This window comes from Elephas maximus, chromosome 7, assembly GCF_024166365.1.
Source record: "Elephas maximus indicus isolate mEleMax1 chromosome 7, mEleMax1 primary haplotype, whole genome shotgun sequence".
In the NCBI taxonomy this organism is placed as follows: Eukaryota; Metazoa; Chordata; class Mammalia; order Proboscidea; family Elephantidae; genus Elephas; species Elephas maximus.
The window spans coordinates 8,983,927-8,999,439 of NC_064825.1; the positions used below are offsets into that span (position 1 = coordinate 8,983,927).

At 37.8% G+C, this 15,513-nt stretch overlaps 1 protein-coding gene across 4 annotated transcripts in view; it reads left to right on the forward strand.

Moving 5' to 3' along the window:
- RDX (radixin) overlaps window positions 1-15,513 on the forward strand; it is a 104,589-nt gene that overhangs the window by 22,943 nt on the left and 66,133 nt on the right. For all 4 annotated transcript variants that reach the window (XM_049889344.1, XM_049889346.1, XM_049889342.1 and 1 more), the window contains exons 3-5: window positions 1,523-1,606; window positions 6,501-6,596; window positions 7,071-7,345. In XM_049889344.1, the coding sequence (XP_049745301.1) occupies window positions 1,523-1,606; window positions 6,501-6,596; window positions 7,071-7,345 (455 nt within the window). The remainder of the gene's footprint in view (window positions 1-1,522; window positions 1,607-6,500; window positions 6,597-7,070; window positions 7,346-15,513) is intronic.

Below are 15,513 nucleotides of genomic sequence, written 5' to 3' on the forward strand. Positions count from 1 at the left end.
CACCTAGGGTCCTTGGTTATACAGTATATTACGTGTATATGCCATTATAGTATGTTCTGGGGCATCACCTCAAAAATATTAATATTTTTATAGATAAATATGTGAATATTAATTATGAGTGGGATAAATTATTTCCTCAGATAGCCTCACATCATTTCATGTCAGGTTTTTGCTTGAAATTTACTAATAAACTTTAGTTGTAAATGCTTTTAGAATGAATGTCAGAATTTTGGGTTGGGGACTGAAATTTCATTCTGTGTACAGTAGCTACAAACCACAATGATATAGGGAAGAAATGTCTAACAGATGATTAACATGATTTTTATAGAGAAAATTATAAACACTTTTTTTTTTTAATTAGGGTATTCTAGGTAGAAGCCACAACATGTGCAGAAGCCGTAGTTATTAGAATGGGTGAGATAAACATGGGGAACGAGAAGTCTAGTTCACAGTTAAAGTTAAAAAGACAGCCCTGGACCACATCATGGTGAACTCTAGGTGAAGATGCTGGTCCGGGATAAAAATGATTTTGGTGAAGATATGGTAAGTTTTTGATGAGGTATCCAATTACAGAGGTGTTCACAGGGGACAATTATTTAAAACAGTTTAGCAAATAACGGCCTATGGTTGAATGTTTTTTGTAAAGTGAATAATTCACTGCAGTGTGAGTGAAACGTAGTGTCTGTCTTTTGTGTCAAAAAAACATGGGATAGTGAATGGAATTCAGAGAATCTGGAGTTAGAGCTCAGTTCAAATACCTGCTCTGCCCGTTGGGATCTGTGCGTTCCTTGGAAAGTAATGGAAACTCTGTCAGTTTCTCTAGAAATGAGCATAACGTCTCCTAGTACAATTGCGAGGACTAAGTGAGAACATGGAAAGCCTATGGTCTAGCATCTAGTGTATGTTAAGTAGTCAGTAAATATTTTTCAAGACAGAATTTCATAACCTCTGTTTTTTTCAAATAGATTTAAGATTTCCTGTGATTAAAATCAAATTTTTATCAATCTTTTTTTTTTTTAAATTTTTATTAAGCTTCAAGTGAACATTTACCATTCCAATCAGTCTGTCACATGTAGGTTTACATACATCTTACTCCCTTCTCCCACTTGCTCTCCCCCTATTGAGTCAGCCCCCACAGTCTCTCGTTTCATGCCGATTTTGCCATCTTCCCTCTCTCTCTATCTTCCCATCCCCCCTCCAGTCAAGAGTTGGCCAACACACTCTCCAGTGTCCACCTGATATAATTAGCTCACTCTTCATCAGCATCTCTCTCCCTCCCGCTGACCAGTCCTTTTCATGCCTGATGATTTGTCTTCGGGGATGGTTCCTGTCCTGTGCCATCAGAAGTTCTGGGGAGCATTGTCTTATCAATCTTAATAAGAAAAATATTAGATACAATTTTGGAGTTGGTCTTTATGGCTTGCATATTATGCCAGTTTATAAGTCAGATTGAAGTATTTTCTCATGCCTAATACTTAAGTACACTGTTTCTTACTGATAATCCCTTTTGTGTTTATTACAGATCAACGTACGAGTAACTACAATGGACGCTGAGCTGGAATTTGCTATTCAGCCCAATACAACTGGCAAACAACTTTTTGACCAGGTATTATTTAACCACACGAAGGGTACCAGAGTGTGAATGCTATTGTGTTCTTCTTTCTCTGTTTTCCTAGACCTTTGTGATAATGCCACAGTGTAGCACTGGGAATTTTTCACAGGACCTATTTAGATATCTTCAACAGCTGTAAGGATATTCTTTGTTATTCCTAAATTTGTGGGATAGAACTTAAAAAAAAAAATTATTAAACAGGTGTTTATATAACATCTGCTATGTAAGTCATTGTAATGGGAACTGAAAGAGATACAGGTATCTTCTACGTCGTCCTTGGATCTACTTGTTAGTAAAGATGGTAGTATTAAAAATAACTTCAGTGCCAGTCAGGCTGTGTCATTGCTGGGGAAGATTATAGGTAAACTGCCATAGGAATTTAGAACCAGTAACTATCACTCTGCCAGTGTGGTAGGAGCTTTTTGATTTGTACCTTGAAGGATGGATAGAATTTTAATAACTGGAAATACTAGGACGTGGTCATTGCTGGTAGCAGAAAAAACAGACACAGGAGGCTGGCGTGTTTAGGGAATAGTGCTTGGGTAGAATAGGAACTTGGATCTAGCACCTTGAAGATAATGATTTGCTAATTCAGCAAACATTTGGTGTCTGTTATGTGACAGGCATATCTTTGTGGAGTTACAAAGATAAATGAAGCATTGGTCTTCTTTGCAGTGAACTCATAAAGTAGAAGGAGGGGCAGACGCGTACATAGGTAATAGTGTGATTGTGATGATCTTTATGGCAATACCCAACTGAAAACCAAACCCACTGCCATTAAATCATTTACGACTTATAGCAACCCTATAGGACAGAGTAGAACTGCCCTGTAGGGTGTCCAAGTCTGTAATCTTAACGGAAACAGACTGCCACATCTTTTTCTGTGGAGCTGCTGGTAGATTTGAATTGCCAACCTTTAGGTTAGCAGCCAGGTGCTTAAGCACTACATCACCAGGGCTCCTTTATGGGAATACAGAGGAGGGATAATTTTATTTCCTCTAGGTGAAAGTGGAGGGTAATGAGGAAAGTCCTTGGAGACGTGATCTTGGAGCAGAACCTTTAAAGCATGAAGAGGCATTAATTAGGCAGGTAAGGAAGTAGTGTAATGTGTGGAGATCCTAGACAGGAGCAAAGGCATGGGGACTTGTAGGCTGTAGGTAGACATCTAATAGCAGCTTATAGGCTTATCGTGTGCTAGGCAGAGGTTGGAATAGTAGGTTCATGTATGTCATCTTAAGGAACTTGGGCTCTTGATCTTGTCCTTCTCAAACTTGAGTGCACATTAGAATCACCTGTGGAGTTTAAATAACAAGGGCAAAGTTTGGAAACTTTGGAAATCAGAGATTCTGATTTAATTGTCTGGGGCCTACTCTAGACTGTCAGTATTTTTTTAAAGCTCCCCAGTTAATGCTAAATCAGGGTTGAGAACCACTGTTGTAAGTAATAAAGTTTTACTGAGAAAAAGAGGAAAGAGCTTGGTACCCAGAGGCCAAGTGAATAAGAAGGGATGATTGCAAAAGAGAGGAGAAGGTGATGCATCTTGTGTGGCGCGAGGCTTAGAAGAGAACAGACTCACATAGGAGCAGGAAAGCAAAGGTCTGTGGTCAGATTAACTTGATCTTAAAGAGAGAATTTTTACCATTATAGTAATAAATGATGTATTAGATATTTTCGTTTTATTAGATGTCATTCCATTTCTTACTGATCCAAAACCTGATGAAATAAATTTCCTGGAAAGTAGTCTCTTCTCTTGACAAATAGTATACTTAATCTCCTGATTAGGTAATTAATGAACTTTAAAGCTCTGATAAGGTCTTTTTGGAAGAGCTTTTTTTTGGGGGGGGGGCGTTGGGGTGTGTGTGCAAATTTTTAAAGCAAAATTATAAGCAGCTGCATATAGGTATTCTACCTTGTGAACTAATACCCACTTCTGTTGATTGCTTTAGCATATGGTCTCTCTATATTCTAAACATAGAATGAAAAAAAATGAACGGAGTTAGCATTTATTGTACTTCACGGCAAATTGAAGCGTTACTCATAGTGAGCAAATTGTGGAAGCCAAAACTAATCAGCAATTAGGTCCTTTTGGTATTAGATATGAGAAATAAAATATTCATAGAATGGTTTAGATAACAGGGAAAATGAAACAGTTTTTTTTATAGTGGTTTAAAAGTGTGGGCTCTGGAACCACATTGCCTGCAGTAGAGCTCTACCTGTAGTTTGAGCTCGGACAAATTATTTACTCTTTTTGTTTAATTTTTCTCATCAGTAAGGAAGATAATAACATTACTCCCTCAGAGGGTTGTTAGGAAAATTAAATGAGAATCTATGTAAAAAACATAGATGTAAAAACCTTATGTAAAAAACAATGTTTGATACTTCGATTATGTATATATTTTTTATATGTATATGTATTTCATATTGTAAACGAAGGTCTTTTTAGCTTAATGAATATTGTTGCTCGTTTGGACTCTCAACAATTTTTTAGTCATTGTTCTGTTTCCTAGCAACTTTCCTTGAGCCTGAATGCAAGGATCTAAAAGCAGGCTTCATCTTGGGTTTGGTGAGTGTGTGAGGCAAGCTGGCAGGTAAGTAGGGTCAGGATCAGGTCAGGAGCTGACCTGGAAGTAGGGGTCCCCTCAAATGAGAGTACATAGCTATCTGAGTCCATGTGTAGCAGAGCCCCTCACTTCTGATCCTTTTAGCTTGAGGCCAGCTGCTGTATGTGGGGGTTGGAGGGTACCTCTGGTTGAGTGCTTAAAGTCCTTTGACTTGCTCCCTAGTGACTCTTCCTTAACTCTTCCTCTTCCAGTTTCTATTTGTGGGATTATACCTCAGGGAGTACTCAAGATGATCTGTTAGAATGCAAGGAAGAAAAATTAATAGGCTGGTTTATATTTTTATCTCTCCTCTCCTAAATTTTTTTTAGCGTATCCTTTATAAACAATAGTATATGCGAATAATTTTTAAATATACATTTATTGTAGTTATATGCATAAGCATTTTTTACTTACAAAGGTATATGATCAGAAATTTTAAGAGTGCTTCCAGAGGAAAAAGGAGTCCTGTTGGTACAATGGTTAAGCGCTTGGCTGCTAACCAAAACGTCAGCAGTTTGAACTCACCAGTGGCTCCGCAGGAGGAAAGACCTGGCAATATGCTCCTGTAAAGATTACCAAAAAAAAAAAACCCAAAACCCATTGCCATCGAGTCGATTCCGACTCATAGCAACCCTGTAGGAATTTCCAAGAAGTGCCTCGTGGTTTCGAACTGCTGACCTTTGCATTAGTGGCTGTAGCTCTTAGCCACTATGTCACCAGGGTTGCCCTGTGAAATCCCATGAGGCAGTTCTACTTCGTCCAGCAGGGTTGCTCTGAGTCGAAATCTGCTGTTGACTGCAGGCAACAGCTTCTAGAGGAAGTTTTTCCATCACTATGAGCCTGTATATATTCCATACTTTCTAGAAATTTCTCATTTTTTGGTTTTTTGATGGTAGCCTTTTATATTTCCTAGTATAGTTTAATGTTTTTTCTTATTTTTAATTTTGCTTGTGCGTATATGTATAATTTCAGTTAAGTTTTTTGAGGGAGAGAGTAAAATGAATGGTTCAGTATGCTATCTTGAACCAAAAACCTGGATTAAAAAAAAAAAATTAAGTAAAAAATGTTTATCATTTAAGAACTAATACAAAATCGTTGTAAAGCTTTAAAAATGTTAATAAACTCTCATCTCTTCTGGGTCATTTCTCTTGTTTTAAATAGGGATCCCCCTCCCCGCCCCGCCACATGCGCTTTTTCTAAGTGTGGGCATAATCCTGGGTATGTGTTCCAGCTCCACCACTTTCTTTACTCTAATGCTTTTGAGTACCTACTACAGACTCATCATCCTGTGAGATGGCATTGATAGTAAGAGGAATAAGAAAATAATCTCCGTCCTTAAATTGTATATAGTCAATTTAACTAAAAATATAGTTAAAGATGATGTGATAAAATAAATGTTCTAATCAAAATGTAAAGTATTGTGGGAACTTCAGGGAACAAGTGGTTGATTATATCTAGAAGATAGTGGAGGCTTCATTCACAGAAGGCATGTTGGTTCAGCTGGGCTTTGAAGAATAAATTATTCAGAAGGTAGTAAAAATACAGAAGAAACATTCTAGGCAGAAGAATAGCATGAGCAGAGGTGTGTAGAGTAGTAAAATTTATGGAATATTCCAAGAATGGTTTCCTGCTCAGTGGCAGTAGAGCACAGAAGATACGGTGAGTGAAAGGAAATGAGGATGTAGTCACCAGCTGGGTAACCTGGGGTATGGCATTTAAATGTGTTCAGAGACCCTTTCCTTATTAGCAAAATGATATTTGCCCTGTATACTCCCCAGGTAGTTGTAGAAATAAAATAGGGAAGTGAAATTATGATAACTGTGTATCTATTGGAAACCCTAGTGGTGTAGTGGTTAAGTGCTATGGTTGCTAACCAAAGGGTTGGTGGTACAAATCCACCAGGCGTTCCTTGGAAACTCTATGGGGCAGCTCTACGCTGTACTATAGGGTCTCTGTGAGTCGGAATTGACTTGGTGGCACTGGGTTTGGTTTGTTTTTTGGTGTATCTGTTTCCCAAACTGTTCTGGTGATTTGTTGAGGTCATGATGGGAGAAGAGAAGCTGTGAAAAAGTAGATCAAACGGGGATTGAAGTGGCCCTAAAAATTGAGTATAGAGAACTGGAATATAAGTTTTTAGAAATGTTCCCTTGTTTAATAAGTTCAATTTAGGAAAGGTCTATTTCTGTGGCAAAGGAATATACCTGTAATAACTGTGTAATTTTGCTCTTTTGAAGTACAGTGTCACCTAGTTATGATGTATTGAACTAAAATTGACTTTTTTTTTTAAGGTGGTTAAAACAGTTGGTTTGCGTGAGGTCTGGTTTTTTGGGCTGCAGTACGTGGACAGCAAAGGTTATTCTACTTGGCTTAAACTAAATAAAAAGGTAAAATATGATGACATTAAGTTAATTTGCCAGAAAAACATTCCAACCCTCCTCTTGAAATTTTCTGTATGTTAATCATTAGGAGGTGTCATGTCTTTTAATTCAGTAAGATAACATCAACTTTTCATCTTAGAAAAAATACTTTTCCTATATGAAATCTTAGCACTTAAAAAATATTTCTTTAAAGTAGGTATTCTGTATGGTACTTTGACGTGAGTTAAACATTTGCCAGGAATATAAAGATGAGTTGTCAGTTTGGTTATTAGATAATTTGTGAATTATAGGTCATATTCATGAAATTTAGCATAGAATTTTTTTCTCACCCTTTTTTTAAACTAATTTTGAATCTTACCAACTAGAACCATACTCAGAAATTTCAAATCCTACTTTCTTCCAAAAAGAATTTGAGGTGAATATGTTCAGTTATCATGAAACTAAGATTTTTGTTGATCATACTCAAAATTACTATTCCAGGTGACACAGCAAGATGTTAAAAAAGAGAATCCTTTACAGTTCAAGTTTAGAGCTAAATTCTTTCCTGAAGATGTTTCTGAGGAATTAATTCAAGAAATAACCCAGAGACTTTTCTTCTTGCAAGTTAAAGAAGCCATTTTAAACGATGAGATATATTGCCCACCAGAAACTGCAGTTCTGTTGGCTTCCTATGCTGTCCAAGCCAAGTATGGAGATTATAACAAAGAGATTCATAAACCAGGCTACCTGGCTAATGATAGACTCCTACCCCAACGGTAAGTGAAACATGCCTTCATGTTGTATTTTTAAAAAATTATATTCAAGAAGTTTGTAAATAGAATTTTTTTGGAGATTTTTGGACCAGAGAGCATACTTTCTAAAAGCATGACCCAGCAGCTATATACAGTCTACAGTTACCTAAGTTTTCTTGTACTTTTTCCCTTATTCCTGTAGGATAAGCAGTAAATGAAGGTAGTGATAACTTGGGCTGAGGGAGGATTTCACTGTTACTGCTTAGGAAAAATTCTAACACAGGCACATAGGTGCTTTTATAAATGCTTTTGAGAATAATAATTGGCAGGCTATGCTCCCTCCAAAGGATTACGTTTCTAATTTCTTTAAAAGGCTTTTTCCATGAAATTTTCAGACTCTTAGTCTAGTGTTCAGCTCTTATTTGCAGCAGCTTGCTGCCTCTATAACAATTATTTTAAAATAGCATGGCTTGGGAAGAAAATCATTAGAAAACCTAGATTTTGAGTTCTGTTTCTATCCTTTGCTAATTACATAACCTTAGGTGAATAACCTGACAGCCTCAGGGTCTAAATCTTTAAAATACATGCAGTTTATAGTTCATGACTTTTGTGGTTTATACTTTTAACTATAAAGTGTGATGTAGTGTTAATTGGTTGTTACTTATGAAATCTAGAAAACACAGAATCAAATATTACTTCTAAATATCTCAGTTCTTAATTGTAGTGGCACACATGTCCCTGGTATTACCAGGTACATTATGATCTGTCTTTTAGAACCTGTAAAGAGGTTGTAACTATTCTTAGTCCAAATTTTCGAACTTTTAAAAAATTTCTATGTAAATGCAAAACTTATATTCCTGTTAACTTAAGATTTCAGTTTTACACCACTTTCTAGTAGCATTTAAGCTCTTAGCTGTAGTTTTTTTTACTTAAGTACTAAGTATATGAAGCAGGGCTTTGAACTGGTTTGTCCCAGTTCAGTCATGGCCAAGGTAGCGAAACCAGAAGAGACCTGAATTTTTAAAATTTGGGTGAACTGGAACAATAACCGAAACGGGAAAAATTACAAGTCGAAGCCCAGTTAGCAACCTAATCTCCGTGTTGCAAAACAAGAGCAGCATATGCTATGTAACCATAGCAACCAAATCTCTTGTCTCTTGGATTTTGAGCAGAGTTGGAAACAGCAGTGCTCCGTTAAAAGCTGGAGGCCGACACATGCTGCTGTATGTCGCTCTCCACAGTCCTACCAGTAATCCGGTCTCATCCTGCCAATAATCGAATCTCACACGTCAGGCTCCTGAAAGGACTCATTACGCCTTTTCTGTCTCCTGTTCCAGGGCTTCAACCTGTAATTTTTCTTGTTCAGGGTATTGTTCCAGTTCACCCAAACTGTAAAAATTCGGATTGGTTCTAGTTTTGCTTCCTTAGCGAAATCAAAGCTCTGGTATGAAGAAAGACAAGCTATTTCATGTCCACTTTCATTAATTTATTTTGGTTATAAGCATTAAGATTTATTTTTGGCTAATAAGCTGTACTATATATTGATATAAAAAATGCTGTAGAAAGTGCAATTAAGTATAGTAGCTTTAAAGTTCCATTACTAAATATTGTGCTCTGCCCTTTAATATAGTAATAATAGTTACCTTAGAAGAAAAAAAATTTTTTTTTTTTTTAGAAGAAGGTAGAATAAAACATTGTTTCTGAAAAGAATTGAGAATCAGGAATGTGAGATACTTGTTAGTTTATATTCTTCTGGTTTTGCTTGCTATTCCAGTTCAGGATACTTTGTCTCAGATTTTTTTTTAATTATTTTCATTGTGCTTTAAGTGAAAGTTTACAAATCAAGTCAGTCTCTCACATATAAACTTAATACACCTCACTACACACTCCCAATTAACTCTCCCCCTAATGAGTCAGCCCACTCCCTCCTTCCAGTCTGTCCTCGCATGACCATTTTGCCAGTTTCTAACCCCCTCTACCCTCCCATCTCCCCTCCAGACAGGAGACGCCAACATAGTCTTAAGTGTCTACATGGGGCAGGTAGCTCACTTCTCATCAGCATCTCTCTCCAACCCATTGTCCAGTCCAATCCATGTCTGAAGAGTTGGCTTCAGGAATGGTTCCTGTCCTGGCCTAACAGAGGGTTTGGGGACCCTGACTGCCGGGGTCCTTCTAGTCTTAGTCAGACCATTCAGTCTGGTCTTTTTATGAGAACTTGGGGTCAGCATCCCACTGCTCTCCTGCTCCCTCAGGAGTTCTCTGTTGTGTTCCCTGTAAGGGCACTCACTGGTTGTGGCCGGGCACCATCTAGTTCTTCTGGTCTCAGGATGATGTAGTCTCTAGTTGATGTAGCCCTTTCTGTCTCCTGGGCTCATAATCGCCTTGTGTCCTTGGTGTTCTTCATTTTCCTTTGATCCAGGTGGGTTGAGACTCATTGATGCATCTTAGATGGCCGCTTGCTAGCATTTAAGACTCCAGATGCCACATTTCAAAGTGGGATGCAGAGTGTTTCCTTAATAGATTTTATTTTGCCAATTGACTTAGATGTCCCCTGAAGCCATAGTCCCCAAACCCCTGCCCCTGCTTTGCTGACCTTCGAAGCATTCAGTTTATTCAGGAAACCTATTTGCTTTTGGTTTAGTCCAGTTGTGTTGGCCTCCCCTGTATTGAGTATTGTCCTTCCCTTTACCTAAAGTAGGTCTTACCTACTATCTAATCAGTAAATCACCCTCTTCTACCCTCCCTCCCCCCCTCACAACCACAAAAGGGTGTGTTCTCAGTTTAAACTATTGCTCAAGATCTTACAATAGTGGTCTTATAAAATATTTGTCCTTTTGCAGCTGACTAGTTTCACTCAACATAATGCCTTCCAGGTTCCTCCACGTTATGAAGTGTTTCACAGATTCCTCACTGTTTTTTATCGATGCGTAGTATTCCATTGTGTGAATATACCATAATTTATTTATCCATTCATCCTTTGATGGGCACCTTGGTTGCTTCCATCTTTTTGCTGTTGTAAACAGTGCTGCAGTAAACATGGGTGTACATACATTTGTTCATGTAAAGGCTCTTACTTCTCTAGGATATATTCCGAGGAGTGGGATTTGCTGGATCGTATAGTAGTTCTATTTCTAGCTTTTTATTTTTTTTTAATAATTTTTATTGTGCTTTAAGTGAAAGTTTACAAATCAAGTCAGTCTGTCACATGTAAGCTTATATACACCTTACTACATACTCCCATTTACTCTCCCCCTAATGAGTCAGCCGCTCTCTTCTTCCAGTCTCTCCTTTCGTGACCCTTTTGCCAGTTTCTAACCCTCTCTACCCTCCCATCTCCCCTCCAGACAGGAGATGCCAATACAGTCTCAAGTATCCACCTGATACAGGTAGCTCACTCTTCATCAGCATCTCTCTCCTACCCACTGTCCTGTCCCTTCCATGTCTGATGAGTTGTCTTCGGGAATGGTTCCTGTCCTGGGCCAACAGAAGGTTTGGGAACCATGACCGCCGGGATTCCTCTAGTCTCAGTCAGACCATTAAGTATGGTCTTTTTATGAGAATTTGGGGTCTGCATCCCACTGATCTCCTGCTCCCTCAGGGGTTCTCCATTGTGTTCCCTGTCAGGGCAGTTATGGGTTGTGGCCAGGCACCATCTAGTTCTTCTGGTCTCAGGATGATGTAAGTCTCTAGTTAACGTGGCCTTTTCTGTCTTTTGGGCTCATAGTTATCGTGTGACCTTGGTGTTCTTGATTCTCCTTTGATCCAGATGGGTTGAGACCAATTGATGCATCTTAGATGGCTGCTTGTTAGCATTTAAGACCCCAGATGCCACATTTCAAAGTGGGGTGCAGAATGTTATCATAATAGAGTTTATTATGCCCATTGACTTAGAAGTCCCCTTTAGCCATAGTCCCCAAACCCCCGCCCTTGTTCCGCTGACCTTCAAAGCATTCAGTTTATCCCGGAAACGTCTTTGCTTTTGGTCCAGTCCAGTTGAGCTGACCTTCGCTGTATTGAGTATTGTCCTTCCCTTCACCTAAAGTAGTTCTTATCTACTAACTAATCAGTAAATAACCCTCTCCCACCCTCCCTCCCTCCCCTTCTCATAACCACAAAAGAATGTGTTCTTCTCAGTTTATACTATTTCTCAAAAACTTATAATAGTGGTCTTATACAGTATTTGTTCTTTTGCATATGACTAATTTCACTCAGCATAATGCCTTCCAGGTTCCTCCATGTTATGAAATGTTGCACAGATTCGTCACTGTTCTTTATCGATGCGTAGTATACCATTATGTGAATGTACCATGATTTATTTAACCATTCGTCTATTGATGGACACCTTGGTTGCTTCCAGCTTTTTGCTATTGTCAACGGAGCTGCAATAAACATGGGTGTGCATGTATCTGTTCGTGTGAAGGCTCTTATTTCCCTAGGGTATATTCCGACAAGTGGGATTTCTGGCTTGTACGGTAGTTCTATTTCTAACTTTTTAAGAAAACGCCAGATAGATTTCCGAAGTGGTTGTACCATTTTACATTCCCACCAGCAGTGTATAAGAGTTCCAGTCTCTCTGCAGCCCCTCCAACATTTATTATTTTGTGTTTTTTGGATTAATGCCAGCCTTGTTGGAGTGAGGTGGAATCTCATCGTAGTTTTAATTTGCATTTCTCTAATGGCTAATGATCGAGAGCATTTTCTCATGTGTCTGTTAGCTGCCTGAATATCTTCTTTAGTGAAGTGCGTGTTCATATCCTTTGCCCACTTTTTGATTGGGTTGTTTGTCTTTTTGTGGTTGAGTTTTAACAGAATCATATAGATTCTAGTGATCAGGCGCTGGTCAGAGATGTCATAGCTGAAATTTTTTTCCCAAACTGTAGGTGGTCTTTTTAGTCTTTCGGTGAAGTCTTTAGATGAGCATAGGTGTTTGATTTTTAGGAGCTCCCAGTTATCTGGTTTCTCTTTGTCATTTTTAGTAATGTTTTGTATTCTGTTTATGCCTTGTATTCGGGCTCCTAAGGTTGTCCCTATTTTTTCTTCCATGATCTTTATCGTTTTAGTCTTTATGTTTAGGTCTTTGGTCCACTTGGAGTTAGTTTTTGTGCATGGTGTGAGGTATCGGTCCTGTTTCATTTTTTGGCAAATGGATATCCAGTTATGCCAGCACCATTTGTTAAAAAGACTATCTTTTCCCCAATTAACTGACACTGGGCCTTTGTCAAATATCAGCTGCTCATATATGGATGGATTTATATCTGGATTCTCAATTCTGTTCCGTTGGTCCATGTGCCTGTTGTTGTACCAGTACCAGGCTGTTTTGACTACTGTGGGTGTATAATAGGTTCTGAAATCAGGTACAGTGAGGCCTCCCACTTTCTTCTTCTTTTTCAGTAATGCTTTAGTTCTCTGGCGCTTCTTTCCCTTCCATATGAAGTTTGTGATTTGTTTCTCCATCACATTAAAAAATGTTGGAATTTGGATCGGAGGTACGTTGTATATATTGATGGCTTTTGGTAGAATAAACATTTTTATAATGTTTAGTCTTCCTATCCATAAGCAAGGTATGTTTTTCCACTTATTTAGGTCCCTTTTAGTTTTTTGCAGTAGTACCTTGTAGTGTTCTTTGTATAAGTCTTTTACATCTTTTGTAAGATTTTACTCCTAAGTATTTTATTTCCTTGGGGGCTACTGTGAATGGTATTGATTTGGTGATTTCCTCGTCAACGTTCTTTTTGTCACTGTAGAGGAATCCAACTGATTTTTGTATGTTTATCTTGTAACCTGATACTCTGCTGAACTCTTCTGTTAGTTTCAGTAGTTTTCTGGAGGATTCCTTAGGGTTTTCTGTGTATAAGATAGTGTCTGCAAATTGAGATAATTTTACTTCTTCCTTGCCAATCCGGATGCCCTTTATTTCTTTGTCTAGCCTAATTTCTCTGGCTAGGACTTCCAGCACAGTGTTGAATAAGAGCGGTGATAAAGGGCATCCTTGTCTGGTTCCCGATCTCAAGGGAAATGCTTTCAGGCTCTCTCCATTTAGAATGATGTTGGCTGTTGGCTTTGTATAGGTGCCCTTTATTATGTTGAGGAATTTTCCTTCTATTCCTATTTTGCTGAGAGTTTTTATCATGAATGGGTGTTGGACTTTGTCAAATGCCATTTCTGCATCAATTGATAAGATCATGTGGTTTTGTCTTTTATTTATATGGTGGATTACATTAATTGTTTTTCTAATATGGAACCAACCTTGCATAAATCCCACTTGGTCATGGTAGATTAATTTTTTGATATGTTGTTGAATTCTGTTGGCTAGAATTTTGTTGAGGATTTTTGCATCTATGTTCATGAGGGATACAGGTCTGTGATTTTCTTTTTTTGTGGTGTCTTTACCTGGTTTTGGTATCGGGGTTATACTGGCTTCATAGAATGAGTTAGGTAGTATTGCATCCTTTTCCGTGTTTTGAAATACCTTTGGTAGTAGTGGTGTTAACTCTTCTCTGAAAGTTTGGTAGAACTCCACAGCAAAGCCGTCCGGGCCAGGGCTTTTTTTTGTTGGGAGTTTTTTGATTACCTTTTAAATCTCTTTTTTTGCTAGGGGCCTGTTTAGTTGTTGTACTTTTGATTGTGTTACTTTAGGTATGTAGTGTGCTTCTAGGAATTCATCCATTTCTTCTAGTTTTTCAAATTTGTTAGAGTACAGTTTTTCATAGTAATCTAATACGATTCTTTTAATTTTGGTTGGGTCTGTTGTGATATGGCCCATCTCATTTCTAATTTGGGTTATTTGTTTCCTTTCTTGTATTTCTTTAGTCAGTTTGGCGAATGGTTTATCAATTTTGTTAATTTTTTCAAAGAACCAGCTTCTGGCTTATTTCATTCTTTCAGTTGTTTTTCTGTTCTCTAATTCATTTAATTCTGCTCTAATTTTTATTATTTGTTTTCTTCTGGTGCCTGACGGTTTCGTTTGTTGCTTCTTTTCTGTTTGTTCGAGTTGTAGGGACAGTTCTCTGATTTTGGCTCTTCTTTTTGTATGTGTGCATTTATCGATATAAAATGGCCTCTGAGCACTGCTTTTGCTGTGTCCCAGAGGTTTTGGTACGAAGTGTTTTCAGTCTGTTTACATTCTATGAATTTCTTTATTCTCTCCTTAATGTCTTCTATAACCCAGTCTTTTTTGAGCAGCGTATTGTTCAGTTTCCAAGTGCTTGATTTATTTTCCCTGCTTTTTCTGTTATTGATTTCTACTTTTATGACCTTATGGTCAGAGAAGATGCTTTGTAATATTTCGATGTTTTTGATTCTGCAAAGGTTTGTTTTATGACCTAATATGTGATCTAAAGAATGTTCCATGTGGAGCTGTTGGGTGGAGTGTTCTATATAAGTGTATGAGATCAAGTTGGTTGATTGTAGCAATCAGATATTGTGTCTCTATTGAGCTTCTTACTGGAAGTCCTGTCCTTCACCGAAAGTGGTGTGTTGAAGTCTCCGACTGTAATTGTGGAGCTGTCTATCTCACTTTACAGTTCTGTTGAAGTTTGTTTTATGTATCTTGTAGCCCTGTCATTGGGTGCATAAATATTTAATATGATTGTATCTTCCTGGTAAATTGTCCCTTTAATCATTCTTTAGTGCCCTTCTTTATCCTTTGTGGTGGATTTAACTTTAAACTCTATTTTCTCAGGAATTAATATTGCCACTCCTCTTTTTTGATTGTTGTTTGCTTGATATATTTTTTCCATCCTTTGAGTTTTAGTTTGTGTCTCTGAGTCTTAGATGTATCTTTTGTAGGCAGCATATAGACAAATCGTGTTTTTTTAATCCATTCTGCCACTCTCTGTCTCTTTATTGGTGCATTTCGGCCATTTAAATTCAGCGTAATTATAGATAAGTATGAGTTTAGTGCTGTCACTTTGATGCCTTTTTGTGTGTGTTGTTGACAATTTCATTTTTCCCCTTTTTTGTGCTGAGAAGTTTTTCTTTGTAAATTGTGTGTTCCTCAGTTCCATAGTAGTTGAATTCATTTTTGCTGATTCGTTATGTTTATCCTGGTTTTTACTTTGAAGTATGGAATTGTGGTTACCTTAATATTTACGCCTATTTTTATAAGTAAAAACCTAACTTGTATCGTCCTATATTGCCTTGTTTTCCTCTCCATATGGAAGATCTGAGCCTCCTGTATTTAGTCCCTCTTT